Source organism: Lotus japonicus, chromosome 1, assembly GCF_012489685.1.
Source record: "Lotus japonicus ecotype B-129 chromosome 1, LjGifu_v1.2".
NCBI lineage: Eukaryota > Viridiplantae > Streptophyta > Magnoliopsida > Fabales > Fabaceae > Lotus > Lotus japonicus.
The window spans coordinates 119,037,784-119,062,563 of NC_080041.1; the positions used below are offsets into that span (position 1 = coordinate 119,037,784).

General features: G+C 32.6%; 3 protein-coding genes across 4 annotated transcripts; 2 read left to right on the forward strand and 1 right to left on the reverse strand.

Annotated features, from left to right (window-relative positions):
- Nucleotides 1–209: 209 nt before the first annotated feature.
- LOC130729805 (calcium-dependent mitochondrial ATP-magnesium/phosphate carrier protein 2-like) lies at nucleotides 210–3,429 on the forward strand. 2 transcript variants are annotated; one of them, XM_057581643.1, is made up of 4 exons: nucleotides 210–1,038; nucleotides 2,008–2,796; nucleotides 2,883–2,973; nucleotides 3,087–3,429. In XM_057581643.1, the coding sequence occupies exons 1-4, from the start codon at nucleotides 627–629 to the stop codon at nucleotides 3,190–3,192; spliced, it is 1,398 nt and encodes a 465-aa protein (XP_057437626.1). In that variant the 5' UTR covers nucleotides 210–626; the 3' UTR covers nucleotides 3,193–3,429. The 2 variants fall into 2 exon arrangements, with proteins under 2 accessions (XP_057437626.1, XP_057437625.1); XM_057581642.1 differs by having other exon boundaries at nucleotides 212–1,038; nucleotides 3,080–3,429.
- A 3,697-nt stretch (nucleotides 3,430–7,126) lies between these two features.
- Nucleotides 7,127–12,130, reverse strand: LOC130729806 (uncharacterized). Its single transcript, XM_057581644.1, has 8 exons — nucleotides 11,795–12,130; nucleotides 11,534–11,607; nucleotides 10,760–10,840; nucleotides 10,265–10,349; nucleotides 9,677–9,774; nucleotides 8,901–8,988; nucleotides 8,137–8,491; nucleotides 7,127–7,701 (listed from the first exon to the last, which is right to left on the reverse strand). The coding sequence occupies exons 1-8, from the start codon at nucleotides 12,059–12,061 to the stop codon at nucleotides 7,448–7,450; spliced, it is 1,302 nt and encodes a 433-aa protein (XP_057437627.1). The 5' UTR covers nucleotides 12,062–12,130; the 3' UTR covers nucleotides 7,127–7,447.
- A 9,553-nt stretch (nucleotides 12,131–21,683) lies between these two features.
- Nucleotides 21,684–24,049, forward strand: LOC130722073 (probable polygalacturonase At3g15720). The gene is made up of 7 exons (XM_057572686.1): nucleotides 21,684–21,844; nucleotides 21,967–22,104; nucleotides 22,493–22,690; nucleotides 22,906–23,113; nucleotides 23,295–23,376; nucleotides 23,462–23,570; nucleotides 23,650–24,049. The coding sequence occupies exons 1-7, from the start codon at nucleotides 21,701–21,703 to the stop codon at nucleotides 23,989–23,991; spliced, it is 1,221 nt and encodes a 406-aa protein (XP_057428669.1). The 5' UTR covers nucleotides 21,684–21,700; the 3' UTR covers nucleotides 23,992–24,049.
- The last annotated feature ends 731 nt before the right edge of the window (nucleotides 24,050–24,780 follow it).

Here is a 24,780-nt window from a genome sequence, read left to right on the forward strand (position 1 = left end):
ATATCAATAATGAGAGGTAAAATCCGAAAATAAAAATCCGCCGTGCAACGCACGGGTGAAACACACTAGTTATAAACAAAGAAACCATGCCTACCACACATTACCACTAAAAAAAGTGACCAATACCCAACATAATAATAAACATAATAAACATAAATAAAAAAGAGAAACAAATCTCAATTTTTTTTTTCCAAACTCCAAACTTCTGTGAATCTCACACACTGTCCAATTCATTACGATCACATTCTTCACATTTATTTATTATTATTATTCTCTTGTTTTGTGTGCCCGATATCGAACCTTCTTTTCTGCGATGACGACGTGCTCGTTCTCCACCGTCGCCGGCGACCCCTTTCACCGTCGCCGGCCATAATCTCCGGCGTAACCTTCACACCTTCAATCTCCCCCTTTCCACGTTCCCGTTCGTTACCACGCTTCGTTTGATTCCCAACCCAGATCGCAGAAAAAAGTTGAACAAGAATATGCTTCCTCTTATTCGATCCCTCTCGATAATGCTACTTTATCACTCACACTAGCGTTGTGGGAATCAATCCCAAGAGCGTTCGTGCGTTCAATCTCTTTCCATAACTACCACTTTTGATCGATTGCGAAAGCTTTTTTCATCGATGGGGTTGACGGCGAAGAAGGAGAAGGAGAAGGGGTGTTGCAACCCGGTGAAGAAAGCGGGGCCGGTGACGATGGATCATGTGTTGTTGGCATCGCAGGAGACGAAGGAGGAGAGGGAGATCAGGATTCAAGGAATTTTCGGTTTCTTCGATAAGGAGAATCGTGGGTATTTGGAGTATGAGCATATTGAGGTTGGTCTCTCTGCTCTTCAGATTCCGGCTGAGTATAAGTACGCTTCGGATTTGTTGAATGCTTGTGACAGGAACAAGGATGGGCGTGTTGATTATGTGGAGTTCAAGAGGTATATGGATGATAAGGAGTTGGAGCTTTACCGCATTTTCCAGGCCATTGATGTTGAGCATAATGGCTGCATTGTGCCTGAGGAGCTCTGGGAGGCACTTGTAAGAGCAGGCATGTCTTGTCTTGTTTACAATCCTGTTTCCAATTTCTTAGATGTTTGATTGTTTTGCTTTTCTATTTGTTTCGGTTTATGTTTCCGGGTAGGTTAGTTTGAGAAAGAATTAAGAAAGGGAGGGTGCTATGGTTAGAGTTGCTGCCGTGTGATTAGGAGATAATGTATTCGAGTCGTGAAATCAGTCTCTTGCAAATGTGAGGTAAGACTGCCGATAGTAAATCCATAATCTGAATCATGTCGTGGTGGGAGCTTTGAAGTACGAAGCTAGTTTGAGAAAGAATTATGTGTAGTAAGTAGTAAGGAATAATCTAGGTAGGCTAGGTGGAATGTGAGTTTAATCAACACTAATTTGTGCTTGCCTTGGTTTTAGTTGTTGGGATGGTTGAAATGGTCTTGCTTCGCGCAGTTGCAGGCTGGTTTGTTTTCCCTTGCTAAATTTGGACACTTGGCTAAGTATATTCTCTTACTGGTATTAACTTAAGAGAAGACATGATTACATTTTCAGATGGAGTGGTGAGAACTAAAAACATTGCACGTATTGGTTGGTGCGTTCCTTCTCGTTGGAAGCAATTCATATAGAAAAATTGCTTACCTGTGAAGGCTCCAGTTGCATTGTGGAAAGAAAGTGAAGGGAAAGCGAAAACCATCTTGTTAAAGCATTCTTCTCTTACATGTAGCCCTACTTATTATGTGATTTACCTGTTTTTAGGTTCTTTCTGTCAGTAGTAGTCTTCACTGTGTTCAGTAACATAACCTGATGTCAAATTTCAAAGTACACAGATAGTATTTATCAATTGCTCTGTGGAACTTTATTTCTAAAATTCTACTTTGCCTTTTGTTTTCGTCTTCCATGATTAAACGAGATCACTTACATGTTGCGAATGTTGAAATTAGATTTTCTTGATTTTATGATGCACTTTGATGGCTGTTTCATTCTATAAGTCACGCCACTCTCTCTATTGCAGGGATTAAGATTGATGACGAGGAACTCGCTCGTTTTGTTGAGCGTGTTGATAAGGATAATAATGGTGTGATAACATTCGAGGAATGGAGGGATTTTCTGCTGCTTTATCCTCACGAAGCAACCATTGAGAACATTTACCATTATTTGGAGCGGTTATGCATAGTAGATATTGGGGAACAAACTGTTATTCCTGCTGGTGTTGCTAAACACGTTCATGCAAGCAGGTATTTAATCGCAGGAGGAGTCGCAGGTGCAGCGTCACGCACAGCAACTGCACCCCTTGATCGTTTAAAGGTTAAATTGCAAGTCCAAACGACACGAGCTCAAATAATGCCTGCAGTAAAAAATATATGGAAAGAAGGTGGCTTCTTAGGATTTTTTCGAGGCAATGGCTTAAATGTTATGAAGGTGGCCCCAGAAAGTGCCATTAAATTTTATACCTATGAGATGCTGAAGACTTTTATTGTGAATGCTAAAGGAGAAGAGGCAAAGGCTGATGTTGGAGCTATGGGGAGACTGCTAGCCGGTGGTTCAGCTGGTGCTATAGCTCAAACTGCAATATATCCAATGGATCTTGTCAAAACACGACTACAAACTCATGCATGTACTAGTGGAAGAGTACCTAGTCTTGGAACCCTTTCAAAAGATATATGGGTTCATGAAGGACCCCGGGCTTTTTATAGGGGACTGATTCCTTCTCTTCTTGGGATTATTCCATATGCTGGCATAGATCTTGCTGCATATGAAACCTTCAAGGATATGTCAAAAAAGTATATGCTTCATGATGAAGGTAAAAAGTGATAAATTTAATTTTTTGTTATCTTCTGTATCAGATATTGCCATAGTTGCGTGCTTAAATTCTGCTGCTTTCTGTAGAACCTGGCCCTGTAGTACAGTTAGGATGTGGGACAGTATCAGGAGCTCTTGGAGCAACATGTGTTTATCCATTACAGGTCATTAGAACAAGGTAAGTTTTGGATGTAAAATGTCCAAGTTGTTTCTTAAACATCTAGTAATTTCAACCATTTTGGCTTTCTATCAAAATCAGAAAGTGAAACAGATCTTGATTTCAGAATGCAGGCTCAGCGCTCTACTAATGGAATGGCTGACGTATTCAGGAAAACCTTGGAAAATGAAGGATTCAGGGGGTTCTACAAAGGAATATTTCCTAACATGCTCAAAGTAGTACCATCAGCAAGTATCACTTACTTGGTTTATGAGTCTATGAAAAAAAGTTTGGATTTGGAATGAGGAAATTCGCCGCTTCATTTCATAATTAGTCCTGGTGACATGGCTGACCATTGGCAACTGTTGGAAGTGGTTTTGCAATGAAGATGTTGATGAAAAGAATAATGTTTACAATTGATTATTGTGACAATTGTCTAAATTCATTCTTATATAAATAACATTACTTTCTTCAAAATTCTTGGGCGGACAAAATTGGTTTGTCCTGCCTGGTGCTTCATCAAACTAATATGAAGCTTTATATCCATTAGCAGATTTTGTTGTATGATAGAGATGCATACAAAACACAGTTAGGATCCAATTTTGTAAACTGTAATATATAATAATTAGTGGCTTAGATTGATCATCTAACTCTTAAAATTGATCATCCTATTTGTTCTATTTCTCCAGCTTCCTTTATTTGCTTGATGACTTCATTAGAAATTTTCTGGTATCTTAGTCTTTATGTCATTCTGATTTTGATTTTGTTGTATGATAGAGATGCATACAAAACACAGTTAGGATCCAATTTTGTAAACTGTAATATATAATAATTAGTGGCTTAGATTGATCATCTAACTCTTAAAATTGATCATCCTATTTGTTCTATTTCTCCAGCTTCCTTTATTTGCTTGATGACTTCATTAGAAATTTTCTGGTATCTTAGTCTTTATGTCATTCTGATTTTGGTTTTTGGCACCAGCTATAGTGCTATTATAAATTTGCCCAATTCATGTCTGATGACATATTATTCTGTGAGTTTCTTGGAATCTCTCAGTCAAGAGTTTATTTTGAAGTTAATTTTTGTAAGCTTCTTGGTTTTAAGTGCTGAATATTTGAATTTAAAAATGAGTAGTTCTTATTATGGACTTGAAACTTCTTTATTCAGATTGTTCATTTTGAGCTTGTCAGGATACATCTCTAAAGGACTTATTTGGAGCTTAACTTCTGAATAGTGTTTGGATAATCAATTTCTGAGTTTGGTTGAATCTCTGTCAAAAGAGCTTTGGTTGAAGTTAAGTTTTCTAGCTTCTTGGTTTTAACTTTTTGGGAAGCTCGAATTAAGATTTTTTGGACAAATATGACACCCCTGTAAGATTACAAAATGCCCTATCTCTTTAGAGTCAAAGAACATGTGACAGTAGCAGACATGGCTCTTGGTGAAGATTGAATATCAATCTTTCACCTCTGTTCACCTTCCATTGACTGCTGTTCATAGACACTGCTGTGTTAAGAACCATCTTTCTCAGGTATTTTTACTAAACAAATTATAATCTTTTGGTTGGCCAGGGTTTATTTTATGTCAAACTTTCACTGTTCTGTTTATTTTGTATCCCTCTCGGTGTGTACCAAAGATGCAAAGTTGCAAGTAGTTGGGTGTGTTGGGTTTCTGAAAAAAGGTGGACATTGGAACCAGCCTTTTTATGGCTAAATATCCAATGTCAGCAAAGAAATGTTTTACCTTCAGTGTAAGCTCTTAGAATTCTGAATGTTGCTATATGGCTGCTACTAACCTTGATGAAATATGATTCAGTTGGACCTTGTTTGGGGCTTTAATTATTTGGTTGTTTGTCCGTACATTATTTTGGTTTACTTGTTCCTTGATTCTATATTGGGAAACTCCAATTAAGCCAAGTTTATAGTTTTCAGCATTGTGTTATTTTTGAAATCTTTGAAATTCTGCAGCATCCTGAAATTTTATATGGAATAAAGTATTTTGCTTTTTCAAGACAGGTTATGGGCTTGCTCATTGGAATACACCTTAGGGTGATCATAGTTTTTACCTGTAAGTTCACCTTGAATCTCCTCTATAAATTAAGCCCTATTCAATTCGTTACTTTAATCATTGTTAAATTTCAGGAGTCACTGAAATTCCCTTCTGCTTCCTGTTTCTTTTCCCTGGTCTTGTTTTGTTTCTTCATTGTGTTTTCTGATGCATCATTCTTATTTTAAATTTTGGTTGAGTTTGTCTTGAGTTTTCATTGGTGCTTTAGTTTGCTTGTGGCAAATTTAATATAGTCTATTTTTTAGGGTTCATTGTTCCCTTGAAATTTAATAAAGCCTCAATATGGGCACACATGGAAAGTTTCACCTTTTATTGCGGGAACACTAGTACTCATGCTTTTGCTGAAAGAGACCGCACTTAGTCGAAAGTTATGTTCTGCAAGAATCATTGATATCATCTCCATCAAGTTGGGAACGTTATGATAGAATCATATAAGGCTAAAGAGACTTCGAATAATCTTTAAGGAATTATGAAATCACTTTGGATGGCAGTGAATATTTACATTTTCAAATTCGTACTCATCATTATTTACATCAGAGAAAACTCAAGTCCAATTTAGGGATGATAATTTCTACATGTTGATGGATCCCCCCCGCAGGGGTTGCTTCTGCCTGACCTTGGAAAATTTTCCCTACGAAAACCCTCCGAGACTAATTTTGGGGGCAGGGATAGGGATTAACCTCCCCTGCGGGATTGTATATATAAGTGACTATAGTGATACTCTTATTAAAAAATGTTAAATAGTTGAATATAATTTTTTTTATAGAAGGCCCTAAACAGTCCATTATGAAAAGAAAAGAAAAAACCAAAAACTTATGATTTGTTTTTTTACAAAGATTAGATTGCTTATAGTGAAGATTACACATTTTAGATGAGTTGAATGGTTGAGGGTATGTTTTTAGTGTTAGACATCACATTTTGGATGGGTATCAGTCTTGCGTTGGTTTCGGACCCGAGATCTGTTGGTGGGAAGATTTTCTCCGAACCAACAAAATGAACAAATCACTTAGAGAACCGACACATTTTGGATGGATTGAATGTTGAACTTTACATTTCGAATTTCTTATTTCCTAGACTTCACATTTTGTACAATGAATTTCAATTAATATTATTTGAACTTTATTATATATTTACATTGTCACTTGTGATTTCTAAATTTATTACATAAATTTCTATGTTTTTACTTTTATATATTTAATTTAATTTTTTTATTATTCACATATTCAAGGTCTCTGCGAGCAGTCGAGCACCAATGGGAGGTGAGGAACAAGGTAGAGAGAAAAACTCACCATGTAGTGGGGATGAGGACGAGGACAGAGGAAGAAACCGGGGATGATGAGCAAGGAGGCACTCTCCACAATCTCCACCCTCGCTCGCTCTCCCTATTCCATCCCTAGTCCAATTAAGTCAAGTTCTCTCAATGAAAATAAGATAGAACAAGAAAGATATGCATGAAAGTGTGTCCATGTTAATTGAGCACATCTTGTGGGAAATATAAGATTTTCAGCTGATTTTGAAAATATTTCAATTAAAAATTTAAATCTATGTTTCAAGGCCAAATAATTTTTGTAAACATTCCCTAACACTTGAATTTCATCTCATGAATTATTTCTCATGAATTGTTTATAGCCTCAACGAATTGATTTATTAATTTAATAAATTTTAGAATATTAACAAAATAACTTGAGTATTTCCACATAAAATAGAGTTTTCATATTAATGTGTAGAGATTTTGACATTGCATTCTTTTCTGGTGGTGAGGGGGATTTTTCCTCGAAGAGAAAAATTAGTGACAAAAGAAAAAGAGCAAAATTATCCAACAACCTCGGTGGCAACAGTTTATAATATTAGTTTTCTTCTTTTCATGTATCGAGTATTGCATTCGATAAAAGATAAAAATTGTAAGATTTTTATTTGAAAAGCTAGTTACATGTTTATATTTTCATACATCAAATACTTTTTTTTCTTCTTCTAAATAACAGCTTTTCACTTTTACAAGTCACTCGTTTTTTCCTGGTATGAATAGCCTAAATGATACTTGATGGATTAAAATTTCCCAAGTCTAGGTTCAAATCCTACTGGTACCTAGATACCAAAAAAAACAAGTCACTTGTTTAAGAATCACAGGAAATTAAATTCAAAGCTCAAATCACGTCATGAATGCTCTCCAAAGGACATTTACTGAAGATTGATCCATGCTCTTTGCTTCACCTATGTATATGAGCTCATGAGAGCTCACACACACTTCAATCACTCAGAATCAGAATTCTATTCTCGATTTCGTTTCCTCTAGGCTTACTCTGTACTAACTGAGCATTCGTTAAGCTAGATTGATAAAACAAAATCCCCTTTTATCAATCTCAAATACAGGATAAGAACAGGTATGAATAAACATTCAAAGGGGGCATAAATAGCGGTACACGAAGGGCTTTCACAGAAGGTCAAAAAAATAATCCAAGCCTTGTCCAATTTCCCAGATTGAGATGCCACATCCCCATGAATGAGCTTCCTCTAACCGCAAGGAAATCGACTTTAAAGATGGGTAGAATACCGCATGCTTGATGCCCTTGTCGTCGGTGTAAAAGAAAACATGCTCCCCACTGTTATTATCCCACTGCAGAAGCGGCCTGTGCTTCTCTAAAAGTGCCAAGTAATCCCTCCCAGTAATTGCCCCGCCACCTGAATCTGCAGTTGCAAGTTTCACCAATATATAAAATAAAATGCTGTTATATGGTATACTTATTACTTACACAGAAAAACCAAAAAGGAAAGTCTTCTAAGCTGATCTCAGAATATCAAAAGGTCCTCACTTTCACTCAAGCAATAAAGAAAGAATATAAATGATGACATGATGGAACCATCCCTTTCCCTAGTCCCCTTCCCACTCCTCCCACTAGTGAGGGGGAAATCTAGGTGCTACTTCCATTAAAATAATGACACTTACCCTTTTATATTTAGTTTTCCCATTATAAAGTTTTTTTAAAAAAATAAAAAATAACTGATTGTATGTGAAAGCAGGAGTACTAAGTGAGTACTGAATATTTACTCCTAGTTGGGATTCTTTAGCCACCAGTACTTTAGTGAGAAGAAAAGGAAGAAAACAAAGGAAGGAACTACTACCCTTTGAAAGGGAGAAATCGTTTCCATAGAAGTTGATGCCAAGAAGTATCTTGGGGGCGACGCTTTGGGCTCTACTGCTAGAGGTCCCAAGAAGCAGCTGTAGAATAATTTGAATCCATTTCAACGGTGCATTAGGACCAGGGTTATGAGGATTAGAGAAGTCGTATGTCATTAACGAGAATCCATCCACAGCTCCACTTAGAGTCTCAAGATCTCTTGGACCAAAGTCATGCTCTTGCAGCTTCTCAGATGATGGCGGACCTATAACATATACCAACTGCAAAGGCTGCCCAGAATTTTTCTCAGAGCTTATAGAATGGAGTGCATCTCCAAGCTGTTGTACAAACTGCAGTGCCTGCGTTTGCAAAAGAAGAAAGCATCATATGATTCATATCACGGCTACAGTGGGCAAATACAAAATGGACAGATACATTTGTCTGGCATGAAACACAATGAATAAATGTACACTTTTCTTTTTCCTCCATAGCCATGTGTACAGGATAACAGAGTTATCACAACAGAACTTTTTTACAGGTGAAAGTGAAAAAAATTGTAATGGTAGTACTCAAATTATAATAAGTGTTCCATATTCCATTTGGGAAGGGAATCAGACAGTCAGCCATCACTAGATCTTCTAAAGTCTAAAAAAATCAATAGTGGAAGAAAACTTCACAACTTGGTCCATGAATTCCAGGTGGAGTTCCATATTATAGCTCTGGATGTATAAAAAGCATCTGATAAAATTAAACAGAATAAATGCTCACCAAATTCCGCATGTCTGGATCATGCAAGATACCAAAGGCTGCCCACCTTGACCAAGATTCTAAAACAATACCATCATATCCCATTTCCCTGGAGAAGAAAAACATTCACATGAAAAGCAAATCACAGCACAAGAGACGATTTTATCAAGAAAGGAGGTGCTTCATATATGGATATGAATATTTGCAATCAAAAACAACTTCTGATATCCTTGTAGTATATGGGTAATGGGTTTTCTACAGCAGATTCTTTAAAGGAAGTAAGTAGTAATACACCACAAATTAGTGGCAAACAATATTTCTGTTTAACAAGAACACATCGAATGTGGAAGAAACAATTTGCTTCATCCAGGAAAATCGCCATTTGCATCCAAGGTGATGGATATACAAACAGACTCTAGTTCAATCAAGTAGTGGTTACTTAATTTTACTAACCACTTGTTGAACATCATTAACCAGTTTAGTGGTTAGTTTCCATGTTCCTAAACTAGAAATATTCTTACCATGAATTCCTTTCCAGTAATTTCCACATAAAATTTACCCACGTTTAGAATTACATTATGATGTGCTCATTATCGTATACATTTGCAGATGGCACTAAGAGGCTTTCCAAATATGTGTTGTACCAATAGATAGTCAAATATTGAATAGCTAAATTAGTGACCACGAGAAGATTATATAAGCAAAGGCTAGATGATTTTCTTGCACATTAGAGATAACTCTGTTTCCACAATGCCATCGGCTAAAAGGTACATCTAGAAAAATAATAAGAGGCTTACTTGCACTCTGTCACTATAAGGTTAATGGCTTTGTTCCTTTGTTTTTTCTTTCCCAGAAGCTCTGCTGGTGATGCTTCCAGAACAAATCTTGGCAAGATCTACATGCAACGAAAAGACCAAAAGAAACGGATGGTTCAGAGGCCAGATACGAACAAAAGCACAACAAATTAACAATAATTTTAGCACTATTAGACAAATGTTAGATCTGAAAAGTTAATTAATGATATAATAAAAAAAAGTTAGCCGTTGGGAATTGTGAAGGTAACATTTGCTGCCAGTCCACGGCCCAAAATAGACAGGTCAGGATGCTGCTACTTGGAATCAGAGTTAAATAGGGCACAACTTTGAGAAATATTTAAGTCATGAACTTCCCTGCTGCCCTGCCTCGCAGGTTACAAGTCACTAGGAATGTTTGACAGTAATAAAGCTATATGTTCTCATCCAAATTTTAAAATGCATGTCAGAGGGGGGGGGGGGATGCATCCCAGAGCTGTAATAGCTTTTCTGTTTCTTTTTTTCAATCTAGGGATTCAGCTGTCATTGATGAAATGAAATAATTTTAGTAAGGTGAGAACTTATTTATTGTACCAAGGCTTCTCCTGCCTTTCTAAGGTCTGAGATCCATCCTCTGTCTGCATTATGTCTCCCCTCTAGAACTAAGCTACTCTGTTGGCTGGCAATAACAACTGATGAAGCAAAATCACAAAGCAATATAGTATAAACTAATTAAATAATGACCCCCAGAATCTATCATTAGTATTCACTAACATTGCAATGTAAATGCATAAATTACATATACTTGACGATAGAAAATATTCTGATGATCCTTAAGGCTGTGATGCCTGTTCAAAAAAACCCTGGATATCCTATTCCTCAAAGGGAGGCATCCCAGGTCATATTATCATAAAAAGTAAGACTTCAGAAATTACAATCTAAAGCTACTAGAAATTTTTTTTATGCTTGCAAAATAAATTTGAAAGCTCTAACAAACTGGAAAATGGAGGGTTCAGATAGATCTCAACTCTGCCCCCATACCTCAATTTCTTCATGAAGTCACTTAGGAGTTAGGACCGAAGTACATACCTCTTTAAATCATACCAGACAGGTGACAAATGTGTAAACTTTGAGTTGAACCTTTTTGCCAGTTCATAACCCCGAGAATTCCTGCCATAATTAACAATCTTGAAGATGTACACAAGTTGTGAACATAAAGATATCTTTAACAGGACGAGTGACAAGTAAAGAAAAGAATGATAGAAAAGAAAATTGAACTTTTTTCACCATAGACATAAAGCAAAAAAACTATGAAGATGTTACTAGAGTAAGAACACATATTAGACAGTAGATAGCATGAAGTGGTTTGTAGTATCAGTATGTGCCCAAAAAAATACAATTTATTACCACAACAAAAGTATTCTTCTCTCCCAAAGTCTCAAGTCTGTTCATTTATCCAATCATTCCCTACTTTTGAAAAATCTTCAAATTATTCTATTTACAAATTAAGATTTTTCCAGCCAGTTTGAGCTCAAGTATAAAATTTGATAGAAGTTATCAGGCAATCATGTGTTCAAATATATCTAGAAATCAGAGCACACCTGCATTGCAGTACCCACAAGTGAAAAAAATACTCATCCAATTATTATGTATAAAGTGGTGTCCTTTCATTCATATTATCAATATCATCCTAAACCAAGTTCAGAAATCACAAGCTGTACAAGACTTCTTATAAGATTTTATATTACAATAAAAAAATAGAACATCATATTATATCAAATAGATTTGGTTCCTTAATTAACATAAAGAATTGCATGTCAAGAACCAGACTCAAGCTTCATCCACAAAATGTTAAAATCATACCAGGGAGTAATGTAGCCAAGCACAGGATAAGTGTAATGGCGGTGAGAGCTATTTTCTGGTACATTTGAATTCTCCTAATTCAATGTAAACTTGTAACATTAGAAACAAAGATCAAATTTTGAATATACCCTTTGAAACTGTAAACACTACTTGGTAGCTGAAAATTGAAACTAAAACAAAAATCAAATAAAATAAATAAAACAACATCACATTCAATCAAAAAAATTATCAATTTTATCATCATTTCTTAGTGGAACTTACAGTGACTATGTCTTGGTAATTGGCATCGGTTGTGACAAGGCCTCGTTGATACACATAAGATTCCTTGTGTTTCGATTGCGAAGGCGAAGATTGTCTCAACCAGTAAGCGACGATGGCGATGACTGACGACACGATGAAGAGAGCAATGAGCTTGCTGCGACTGGAAGCTGTTGAGTCAGTCCGTTGGTTTCGCCGTGAAGGTGGCTGGAATCGGTTTTCCCGGTGGCCGGAGCTCGGGGCTGATCGGTGATCTCGTTTCTTCGCCATGTCGCCGGAGTTCTTACCAAGAGCTGAAACGACACCGTAGTGAATTCCGTAAGAAAATCATTCACTCATTGAAATACTACTAGTGCAATAACCCGTGCGTTGCACGGAATTTTATGATAATTTTTTTATAAAGAAATTAGTTTTCATATATATAATTTAAATTATAAATAAGTCAATCGTGTATAAATCAACCGTATAATAATATATGAAGAGAAAAATGAAATAAATAAATGAAATTGTGTTGTATATATCAAACAATTTCAAAAACATCCTTAAACACTACATTTACAGTACCAGTCTGTTGTTTGCCCGACTCATCCAGTTATGGATGATAATTTCCACCTGCATGTGGGGATCCTGTGGGCTTGCCCCATTTGGGGACCCGATCTTGGAGAATTTTTTTCCTGTGAGGGTGGGGGTGGGGACGAAATCCCCCTAGAGACAAATTTGGGGATGAGGGTGGGGATCACCCTCCCCGCCCCATGTGGATAGGTAAAAATTCAATAATACCCATAATAATAAAGTCAAGTAGCTAATAAAAAAATATGAAGGATCATAAATGTAGCTGATTAGGTACTTCAAATTTTCAGTTTGAACAACAGATTTTTAATGAAGATAAAAATGTTATTGTTGTAAAAAAAATATGTGGTCCAGGTATAAATTTATGTATTTTTTATTTTATTTTTAATGATATATTGGTGATCCCTGTGGGGATCCGTGGGACCTGTGGGGAGGTGGGGTTCACCCCGCCACGGGGATAGGGACTGGGGATGGGGACAAAGAAGGGATGCGGGGATGGGGAGTGGAGAGGCACTCCATATCCCCACCCCGCGCGGGTGTCATCTTTGCATCCATTATACAAAGTTTAAGACCCTTTCTTGAGCGTATTGTAGAGAGAGGTACATATAACTGATCATGAGTGAAGACGGGCCTCAGAAGGAAGAGTCCAACCTGAGATAGTGTTTGTCCTTGCTTTTGTTTATGGTCATCGCGAAGCATATTGCAATTGGAAACTGTCATCTTCTGAATTTAATTGGAAATTTGGAATTAGAATGGACTTGGTTCCTTCTTGAAATGTGTACTTTGTCATTAACATTTGTTCCCGTGATAACAGTTGCACCAATAGCACGTTCACCAAGTTCATCTACAATTAACCTGGTTTCATTGGGTTAACCTACTGCTCGTTCTATATTTCACAAAAGCATGACTGGAGTAACTACTTTCAATAATAGTTTGTGGTTAGGGGTTTCTTTACTTTTTGTGTCGTTCAAAAATTCTATGGTAACCCACTCACCCCGAATTTTTGAATCCTCATCAGATCGCAAGGTAGAGTCGGAGCTCAGATATTCATGTTATGTGCAGCTACCATGCCAAACATGTAAGTGTTTATCATTTCAACTGCCTCCAGTTTAGTGGCCAATATTGCTCTATCTTGAAAGAATTGCGAGTCTTTCATTTTGTGTGGAAGGTCAGAATATGTATATTTAATCAATTCCATTAATGGGTCGGGACTAATTGAGATGAGTAGATCTGGCGAGATTTGAACATCATACTTTCATGCTCTGAAATCAGGATGATCGTCATTTCCAATTTTAAGAATCCAATCTACAAACTCCTTGATTTATTTTGCTTCATCAGCCGTCTCAGTTGCGGTTAGACGCATGTTCTTAGACAATTTCATAACTTTAAAATGCTTCCACAATGATGAAGAGTTTATAGTAGCTTCCACAACTTCCTGTTTGCTTCCTCTAGTTATTACGGGTAGTATTTGTCTAAAATCACCTCCAAGTATTACTATTTTTCCTCCAAAAGGTTTATGTACGTTGTCTTCATTTTTCAACCTCATTAAATCTCTGAGTGTAACGTCAAAGAGCTTCGAAACAAAACCTTTTCAACATTGAGCTTCATCCCATATAATAAGGCTTATTTCAAGCAGAAGCTTTGCTCGTAGACTTCTCTGCTTTATATTACATATTGAGGTCTATGTAACATCTAATAGAATGCCAAATTTAGAATGAGTTGTTCTGCCTCCTGGCAAGAGTAATGATGCTATGCCGCTGGAAGCAACATTAAAAATAATTAGTCTAGATCTAAGTGACGCAGATAAAGTGTTCCAAACAAAAGTCTTTTCGGTTCTACCATAACCATATAAAAAGTAGAAGTCTCATGAGTTTGAAAACACTGATGCGACAACCTTATCATATAAATACTTTTGCTCAAGTGTAAGCATACTAAGCAACTCTTCATATTGTACCTTTAATGCATCTTTGTCATAGTTTAGTTCATCGACAATAAATCTATTATCAAATTGCAGGACTTCATCATATTCTGGAGATGACAGAGATGGGTAATCATTTAATGACCTACCATTTCTTTGGAGCGACTTCTCAATTTCAATGATACATAAATTTTTCAAATCAGCATGTGCGATTCGTAGTCCAACAGTCGAGAAGGAAGATTAACTAATGTATTTTAACTGTTTCGAATAAAACTAATAATGTTCACACATTTTGCATAATTATCATGCGCAACGTGATTTTCTAAATTTTTGAATTTCATTTAAATTAAATCTCAAGAAATAATCATATTATTATAGCAACATTTCAAATCTTAATAATATAACTTGAAAACCTACATACCTGGATCATGAAATATTTTTCTTTTATGGTGAAGAATGCCTTCTAATAAGAGAAAGTCAACATGCATCCCAAAAATCATTAAGTTTTGAGATTGAATTCATCATTAATATTCTTACAACTGTAGTAAATAAAATACCCGTTATCAATTTCAATTATAAATGGTAAAAAATTTAGTTAGGGTTTGAGTCTAAAATAAAAATATTTTTTAATTTATATAAATTTTGAAAAATTCAAATTAAAAAATCAACGATGCACAATAATTTTTTTTATCTATTTAGTAAATAATTTTTGTAATCTCGATATTGGTTTAAAATTCACATCTAATTACAAAAATATTGATTTTCAAAATATATATGAATTTTCTCAAACAAACCTTAGCATTCATGATGAGCATTTCGATGAAGTCAGGTTGATCAGACTGCTTTGCGTCAGAGACCCTCCATAGTCGTAGTAATCTAACAACTATCTTCCAACCTTTTGATTCTGGAGATAGATTCGAATATTGAATTCATAGAGTGTTATCTCTGAAGTCACTAATGTGAATGAAAAAGATAATATTTTTCTCTAAATAAACACGATATCAATGGTTATGTTTATATTTGACCGTGATTGACATGTATAGTTACTAACAATTTTCGTTAAATTTAAAAAGGAATGATAATATACCCATCAGTCTTTTACTTCACCAATTGGAAAAAAAATGGCATCAATTATGAGCGTCTAATCAATGAGAATATTACTTGCATCAAGTCATTCAACAATTGGAATAAAACACGGTATCTTGTTTGACATTTTATATGTGTCATTTATGTAGCAATCAGAAATTATGCAAGTAATATTCTCATTGATTAGACGCTCATAATTGATGCCATTTTTTTCCAATTGGTGAAGTAAAAGACTGATGGGTATATTATCATTCCTTTTTAAATTTAACGAAAATTGTTAGTAACTATACATGTCAATCACGGTCAAATATAAACATAACCATTGATATCGTGTTTATTTAGAGAAAAATATTATCTTTTTCATTCACATTAGTGACTTCAGAGATAACACTCTATGAATTCAATATTTGAATCTATCTCCAGAATCAAAAGGTTGGAAGATAGTTGTTAGATTACTACGACTATGGAGGGTCTCTGACGCAAAGCAGTCTGATCAACCTGACTTCATCGAAATGCTCATCATGAATGCTAAGGTTTGTTTGAGAAAATTCATATATATTTTGGTTTGGGTCTAAATTAGGAAATAATTTTTTATTTTTTTAAATTCGGAAAATTTAAAATTAAATAATTAATGATACACAAAAATTGATAACACACACAGATATATATATATATTCATTTCATTTGAAAATATTAAAATTTAAAATAAATATTGAATTTTGATTTTTAATTTTGTATTTGAATTTGAAAATTGTAATTAAGTCTATTCATTAATTTTGGATATCTAAAATAGGAAATTTTTATTTGTTTTGAATATCGTTGAAAAATTCAAAATTCAAAATTCAAAAATATTGGTGCTGATCTGAAACAATAATTTTTTTTTTACTTCAATTTGAATCTTAAAAAAATGCCTATGTTTTCAAAAAATGTATGTTAACTAAACTTTCAAAAAAAAATGTACGTTAAATATAAACTTAAAATTACTAATTTTTTTTGAATCAAAAGTATTTAAGAAATATCAAATGTATTTAATTTTTTATTCAAAATTGAGAGTAGGTAACCTTCATTCCAATGTAATTTATTCAAAATTATAACAAATTTTATTTATTAAAACTTAATATATTAATAATTAAAATAAAAGGACTCCAATTATATATAATATCTTAGAATATTTGATTTTTTTATGTATCATATATTTTCGGTTTTGTGATTTTCAGAATATGTGTTTGATTTTTCATATTTGAAATATTTTTTAATGAAAGACTATTTTTAAAATATAGTTTTAGTAAAATTTATTATTTCAAAAAGTTGTTAATCATTTCGTGATAATGAAAATTTGGTTTTGTTGATGGGATTGGAAAACATGTGTTACAAATATGAAGAGAAAAAAACATGTGTTACAAAAAATTGTAAGTGTAATTAATTAAAATTAAAAATTAATGAATATACTTGATGAAAAAAAAAGGAGATATTAAACGGAAATGAGAAATTGTAGGATTGCAAGCTTTATTTTCAAATTCTTACGTGTGATATGCATGATTTATTGTTTTCATTTCATAATTTATGTGGAAAATCATGGTAAGAACCAATAGGTCAAAAACATGTGGCATTTAGGTTACAATATGACCAACTTTGGTGGATGAGTTATATATATTTTTTTTCGAAAGCAAAATAATATTATAAATTGATGAGGAATAAGAGATATGCAATCCACATCAAGAGGAAAAGTAGACCATAAAAAAATCAGAACCAACCCAAAAAAGAAATCAATAGCTTCCAAAGGAGAGACAAAAGCCCCAAGCCTAAAGACAAACAACACTAAGATTTCAAGGAAAAATTCAAACCCATCATAGACCCCAAGAACACAAGCAACACCCACAAAACTACCGCGGCTGCCTTATGAAAACCTCTGCGCATTGATCTGTGCTGCAATTTGGTAGATGGCAACATCATCAGTGTAATCATAAACCATGTCCAACCGTTTCCCCATATATTATTAAGATTATTATGATATGAAATGATTTTGGCAAAGGCCAGCAGGTAATTTCTCATTAAATATTGTAAGAATTCATAGCTGCCCCCATAATGTAGAAAAATAAATAACTGATTGCATAGTAAATGCTAAAGAACGTAATTCATCTAGAAGATCATAACGAAGAATCAGAATAACTTACACACACAAAAATGACAATCTTTTAATAAATTATAAAAAAATATTATTCCATACACACATACAAAAAAGAGGGGGGGAGAGGATGTGAGTGGGTGAGATTCACACAGTTGTTTACATTATTAATATTGTATCATTTCTTGTACTGCTTTCCAAGAGCTTTCTTAGCTTGTGAGCATCTGCAAATAAAAAAAATCATTCTCATATGAATGTAAAAATGCCTTCCAAAAAAATATGAATGTAAAAATAATAATTACTCAAAGTTCAATTATAAAAGAAACATAGTTACATAGAGTAACATATCTAGCAAATGTCAATCTTATAAGCAATTTGTTAACCGTCGATGATGAGCTTTTATGACATATTCATGAATTTGATAAAGAATAAACAGACCCTGTGACGAATAATTAAGCAGCTTGCATAATTGATATTAAAGCACGAATGATCACCTTACCTATGGGACCAGAAGAAATTGTCCTTTGCATTATTAAAAACATGGATAAGCTTTTTTTTGTTGAATGTTAAAAGCATGGATAAGCTAGATCCTTAACAATATGGGGCCGACAGGCATTCCTTCTCTTTGACCTATTAACACAACCAAATGTCAATTGTCTAGAAGATTTTAAGAACATAAAAGTGAAACATAGAATTAAGATTAGAAAAAGAACATTTGCTATTCCTTCCACAACAACCTTCTTGTAAAGGTCAAGTAGAAACTGGAAAGGAAGCTGAACCCATGGCGAATTGAAAAAGTTGAACAGGCACAACGGGAAGGAAGGATGCAAAAGGTAGAACAGAGATGAAAGGAACAATGAGTTTGACATTGATAGAGAATAAAACACAAGAATTTAAGTGCAAAATTCATTACAGAGGAAAAAGAATATGGCTCTGAGATTCAAAAGGAAAGAATAAAAAAAAGTACCTTATTGTCTTACTGCGAGGAAGAGCGGTCATCAGAATAAAACACCAAAATTATAATTTTGAATGTAGCAACCGCGACGGAGATGAGAGGAACCGTGAACGAAGAAGCAATAGGCGGCTAAGGAGAAAAAAAATAGGGAAGAAATATCAACGTTGATGAATCAGTTGTGATATCTGAGTTCCTTTTAATTTTGACATTTGAAAAAAAATGATGCCCGCATAAGTAGAGGAGAGAAACAACAGATTGAATAAGAGTGCACCTAGCCATTTTCTTGAGTTGATTTATTGATTGTGCTCAATTAATTTTGTCAAAATTTCCATTTATAAACATTAAAAATAAATGCAAAATGATGATTCACGCTCAAATTTGGTGTTGAAAACGTATTGCATAAACATGTGACATTTAATGATTTATTTATTGGTTTATTGACTCATTAATTTGGACCAATGAAAACTAACTAATGTGGACCAATAAGATTATGACATTTGGAAATTCAATAGTAACAACCAATGAAATGAAAACATGTGGAAATTAATTAACAATGTGGCCCACTTTGGTGGATGGGCTTTATATATTATTAAGATATGTGTAATATTTCATTTTTAGTTGGGGGAAATTTATTGATGTCATGTCATCACTCATTGAAATACATGTGATGTAGGTAGGGGTGTAAGCGGATATGGTCCGATCCGCGAATCCGATCAAATCGATCCGAACCGAACACATTATGGTGGGTTGGATTGAATCATCGTTTTGGTTCGGATTCTTTTTACTGAATCCGATCACCGTTTCTTATTCTATATAAATATATTTTCTATTTTCAAAAAAAAGAATATGATAAATCTATGAAATGTAATTACAATGAAGAAGTTTAGTAAAAGATTTATTGTACAAGCATATGTGTTATGTTGGTTAATAAAAACTATTTTCAATTCATTTAGTGATATTGCTCTTAAGAATATGAAATCTGTTTGAAATATTAATAGATCAAGGAAGGAAGGTGTGTATTTTTCTTAATTGATGAGCTCGTACCATGTTAAAAAAATATGTAATGGTGTTTGTAATGTATTATGAGCTTTTCTGCTTCGTAGAAGTAACAATAATGGAATCTCTATAATAAGTAAAAGGAAAAAATTATATATAGTTGAAGTTGAATAACTTACTGTGTGTTTGTGTTCAGTTTTCTGTAAATGTAAAAAAGACTTTTATAAAATGTAACTCATATGTTGCTTTCACGTTTTGATCTTGAAAACAGCATTTTTGGTTGACATTTTATGAAAATGTGTGCTAATGAAAGTCTAATATGTACTCAAACATACTTTCAGTGATGCTGATGCGTATAAATAATTATATAATTGTATTGTATAATGAGTAAAAATTGATATACAATTTGCAAAACTATATATTTTTTTATTAAATCAATTAATAATAATTTATCTTATTCAATATACAAGGTTTATAATTTTGTAAATATATAGTATAAACAAACCTTTCATAAGCGCAATTCACCAATACAAATCGTTCTACCTAATGGGTGTTAATCATGGTTATTAAAATTAATTGTTCGAACCCTTAAGAATCTTTAGGGGCGCATAATTGACAAGACCTTTGACTTTTACCACACTCAGGTAGAACATCGTTGTCTAAGTAGATGACACATGTGGTTAAAATAAAAAATAAAATTAATAAAAATTATAAAGGTATAGTTACATAATTTAATAAGCTTTTATGTTTTTGTTTTGCTTTTAAAAAAAAAAAGCTTTTCTATTTTGACTAAAGTGGTAAAAATGTGTAAAAGTAGAAGTTGGTTAGGAATAATTATAATTTTTTTGTCAATTACGAAAAATCATAATTATATCAAAGGTAATTAATTTAGGAAGTTCGTTTTTTTTTCTTCAAGGGAAAAAGGAAGTTCATTAAATATCATTGTATATTAAATTTTTAGTCTATTGTAAGTTAGTCAATAATGAAAAACTTCAGTGCAATTCGCCCTTATATTTAAGTAAAAATCATACTAAGTATTATTAAAAAATATAATATAATTTAAATTACAATTATAATTATTATCAACAAAAATTTTCAAAATTAAACTATTTTGATAAATAAAGTAAGTTAAATTATCCTATTGGACTTTAATATTTAACATGATACGCATAATATTTTATTTATATCATCTAATTTTTTCATGTAATTTTTTTAAAAATAATTTATTATCATATTGAATAATATAATTTTTAAATATAAAGTTACTTTATGATGATTTTAAAAATCAATAATATAAATACTTAATAAAACATATATGAAAATAGCAATATTAAAAAAATAATTTAGTGGTGAAATTTTTATTTAATGTAAAAGATCAAGACTCTTTTACATATATGTATAAATTGATTAGTTGGTTTTTCTTTGTTACATGTGAAGAATAGTAATAAGTTTGATTTGTTATTTTTTAAATATTCATCAGCTTATACTTAATAACTAAAATTAAAATGATAATAATTTTAATATATAAGAATTTTCCTTCACATTAATAAAAATATTAGTTTTATATTGTTATATTTTCAATATTATTCATTATGTTTAATACTAATTGTAAAACTTTTGATGAGCTTCTCGATGACAACTTGTTAAAATAATTTAAAAATATTAATGATTATAAGAATTAACAATAAAGTTGACTTGAAATTCACATTATTAGTAAAAATATTAATCAGTTAATAACCTTTTATATTTATTATTATACTAATTTTTTATTGGAAAGGAATATTATTATATTAATTACTAAATTGAGAAAAAATAAAAAGTAATAAGAAAAAGTAAAATTGAATAATATTAGTGTATTTATTATTAGTGTATTGAATAATATAGTTTTTTTAATATATTTCACAAAAGTAAATCTTTAATACCTATCCAAATAAGAGATATCAAAAATATATTTTCTCATAATTTAAAGCTTGAAAATAATATTTTTCAAGTGGAGATTCATGTAATTTTAGCAAAAAAAATTATATTTCTCCTATTATTATGATTTAATATTATAATATTATTCACTAATAATATTATATAATTTAAAACATTAAGGCTTTGACTTTGATTAATTATATGATATTATTATTCTTTTTGCAATTTTCCTCCTCGAATGGTTTTTCTACATTATATAAGTCATCCTAATTTCTCCATTTTTCACCGCTTAAGCATATTCTTGCTTCCACAATCATATCTTAGTGTTTTTTTATCTCCAAAATGAAAGGCATACTTTTAGTCCTTTTAATATTATTTTTCATTGCTACACCTACGTTGTGTGCTAGAGTAATGCTTGATGCAGATTCTAGCTTCGATGTTGTTAGCTACGGTGCAATAGGGGATGGTCAGACTGATGATTCACAGGTATATTTTTGCTACATCCATATTATGTCTTCTAATTATGATTATAATTTATTTTTTACTTTTAAACATGTGACTAAAATTCTTAAAACTAATACAATTCTAAACTATTTTGCAATTTACAGGCCTTTGAGAAAGCATGGCAAACTGTTTGTGGTGCAACTCAAGACACCACAACACTTCTCATACCTGAAGGGAAAACATTCTTGTTGCAACCCATTTTATTCAAGGGTCCTTGCAAAAGCAACACTATTAACATTGAGGTAAATTGTAAATAAATTAATTGTTATAAACCTTGATTCAGTTATTTTCCATTGTAACAAAAAAACAACTTTTTTTTTAAAGAACAAAAAAAAAACTTGAATCAGTTAAATTAAAGTAATTCATGAATTGGTTCATCATATAATGTTTTTCTAATATGACTTAAGAATTTGAATTGTTTTTTAAGAGTATTTTTTTCTTTGAAAAATATCAAATTTACGAGATGCACAATATTTTATCAACAAATTTTTTTTAAATGAATTTAATGCTTGAAATAATTTTCTTGAATTTTATTATGGTAAAAAGTATATTATTTATTTTCTCTATTTATTGTTAATATATTTTGTTCAATCGACTATAAGGTTCAAAATTCATTATTCTGTTTGCCAGTTTCAGGGAACTGTCATCGCTCCAAAAAATCCTGATTCTTGGAAATGGGGTACTGATCTTAGTAGGTGGGCATGGGTGAAGTTCCAGGGAATAAGTAACCTTATCATCCAAGGAGGAGGAACAATTGATGGCCAAGGTTCTTCTTGGTGGAACCAATACTCTAAGGATGAAGAAGAGGACGGGCCAAAAAAACCAACTGTAAGTCCAAGAAAAACATGTTAGACTTTTATTTTGTGTTTAAACCACTTGCCTCCTCCACTGAGCCAATCATATTCGAGGTAAACTTTTTGGCAGTCTATCATGATAAACTTGAAAAACATAATAGACCACTGAAAATTGAATATTTGAATTTATAGATCCATTCAAATATATTTGGAGTAGCTAATGTTCAACATAATTGACCAAATCCGCAGGCACTTCAATTCATTGAATGTAAGAATCTAAAGCTTAAGAATTTAACTCACATCAACAGCCCACAAAATCATATTAGCATAGCTTCATGCAGTGACTCTAGCGTCTCCAACGCTCATATTATTGCCCCAGAGAAAAGTCCAAACACTGACGGGATTGATATCTCAGAATCATCTAACATCCTCATTGAGAATTCAAAGATTGAAACGGGTAATTAATTAATTTATACATACTCATCACTTCATTTTCAAGAATATTATTATCATCCTCAATGATCACTATTTAATTTCATATTATTACCATATATTTAGATTGATTATAAATTTAAGAATAGAACCAATTTCATGTGATTTTGTTTTGTTTTCTTAGCTATTAATTATTACATATACAGGAGATGACTGCATTGCCATTAATAGTGGTTCTACCTTCATCAACATAACCGGTGTTACATGTGGTCCTGGCCATGGCATAAGGTCAATGATTTCAATTTTGAGATTATTTTATTTAGATTCTTGACCAAAATTTAAACTCACTTTGGGTTATGTTGGCAATTTATAGTGTGGGCAGCCTTGGACGAAATGGAAAGTATGAAACAGCAGAAGAGATACATGTGCATAATTGTACCTTCATAGGGACTCAAAATGGAGCTAGAATCAAGACATGGATGGTAATAATGATTGACTCTAATTTTGGATGAACTACTATAATGACGAAAGTATTAAATAAAAATATTTTTTTTTTACCAGGGAGGATCTGGATATGCAAGAAAGATAAGATTTGAAGATATTATACTTGTTGGAGCAAAGAACCCTGTGATCATTAACCAACACTATGAAGATAATGAATATAGTGGTCTAAACACGGCAGTGCAAGTGAGTGATGTGACTTATGAGAATGTGAGAGGAACCTCGGTTTCTGATGATGCAATCACATTGAATTGCGACGCTAAAGTTGGCTGCACCAATATTGTGTTCAATAATATTAACATAACCTCTACAACTGGAGGGGAAGAACATGTGTCCTGCAATTACGCAAGCGGCAAATGCTCTATGAGTAATCCAAATGTCACATGTCTTTATGGACAATAACAAAGGTTTTGATGTAGCTATGAAATGCTGAAATAAAAATCTATGTATGAAATGTTTGAGAGTCACAACATTGAAATAAAAATATATTAGTAGATGTTTAATTTTAATTGATTGATACAATGTGCACCATTCACTGAATATGGAGAAATTTCTCTCTTAGAATATTTGATTCTACTATGCACTCATGATATCTCATGTTAAACATTTGAATAAAAGGATCAACCCCTACTATCTCATCCACACACTTTTTGGTTTATTATTGGACACTTAATTTGTTTTTTTGACAGCAAAAGAAAAATTAAAGTGGACATTTAATTTTTAAATACAAAATATTGAAAATTAATAATTTGTTTCAATTAAGAGATAATTAATATTTTTTTGAAATAAGATAATTAATATTAATAGTATCAATTGAAATTAATTAAATTTATTTTAATATTTATCGTCTATATCTATCTATATCTATATATATATATATATATATAAATGAGAAGTTTTTGCAACTGTAATTCTATAAATCATTACACATGATTAAAACTTTTTGTACGATTAGTCAATACACACAAGACTTGGTCACGCAATTCGGCTAAACTGCCTACGTCTGCGACGATAAAGTAACTACAATTCTGTTTTACTGATTCGTTCTAAATACAATAGTTAGGGTTTCAGTGTTACAAACCTATTTAAGTATTTATATAGTGATATTAATTATCCAAATTAAAACAATGCCCATGAACAATTGCCCATTGATTGTACCCATGAGCCATACTCAACAATCAACAATATTAT

Bases quoted from the DNA above. Each gene is read 5' to 3' on its own strand.
- LOC130729805 (XM_057581642.1), top strand. From the start codon at position 627: ATGGGGTTGACGGCGAAGAAGGAGAAGGAGAAGGGGTGTTGCAACCCG. The intron at 1,039-2,007 runs GCATGTCTTGTC...TCTCTATTGCAG, and splicing joins GGAGGCACTTGTAAGAGCAG to GGATTAAGATTGATGACGAG. The intron at 2,974-3,079 runs GTAAGTTTTGGA...TCTTGATTTCAG, and splicing joins TTACAGGTCATTAGAACAAG to AATGCAGGCTCAGCGCTCTA.
- LOC130729806 (XM_057581644.1), bottom strand. From the start codon at position 12,061: ATGGCGAAGAAACGAGATCACCGATCAGCCCCGAGCTCCGGCCACCGG. The intron at 10,350-10,759 runs GTATGTACTTCG...TGTTATTGCCAG, and splicing joins GTCTGGTATGATTTAAAGAG to CCAACAGAGTAGCTTAGTTC. The intron at 9,775-10,264 runs GTACAATAAATA...CGTTGCATGTAG, and splicing joins GAAAGGCAGGAGAAGCCTTG to ATCTTGCCAAGATTTGTTCT.
- LOC130722073 (XM_057572686.1), top strand. From the start codon at position 21,701: ATGAAAGGCATACTTTTAGTCCTTTTAATATTATTTTTCATTGCTACA. The intron at 22,105-22,492 runs GTAAATTGTAAA...TCTGTTTGCCAG, and splicing joins GCAACACTATTAACATTGAG to TTTCAGGGAACTGTCATCGC. The intron at 23,377-23,461 runs GTCAATGATTTC...GGCAATTTATAG, and splicing joins GGTCCTGGCCATGGCATAAG to TGTGGGCAGCCTTGGACGAA.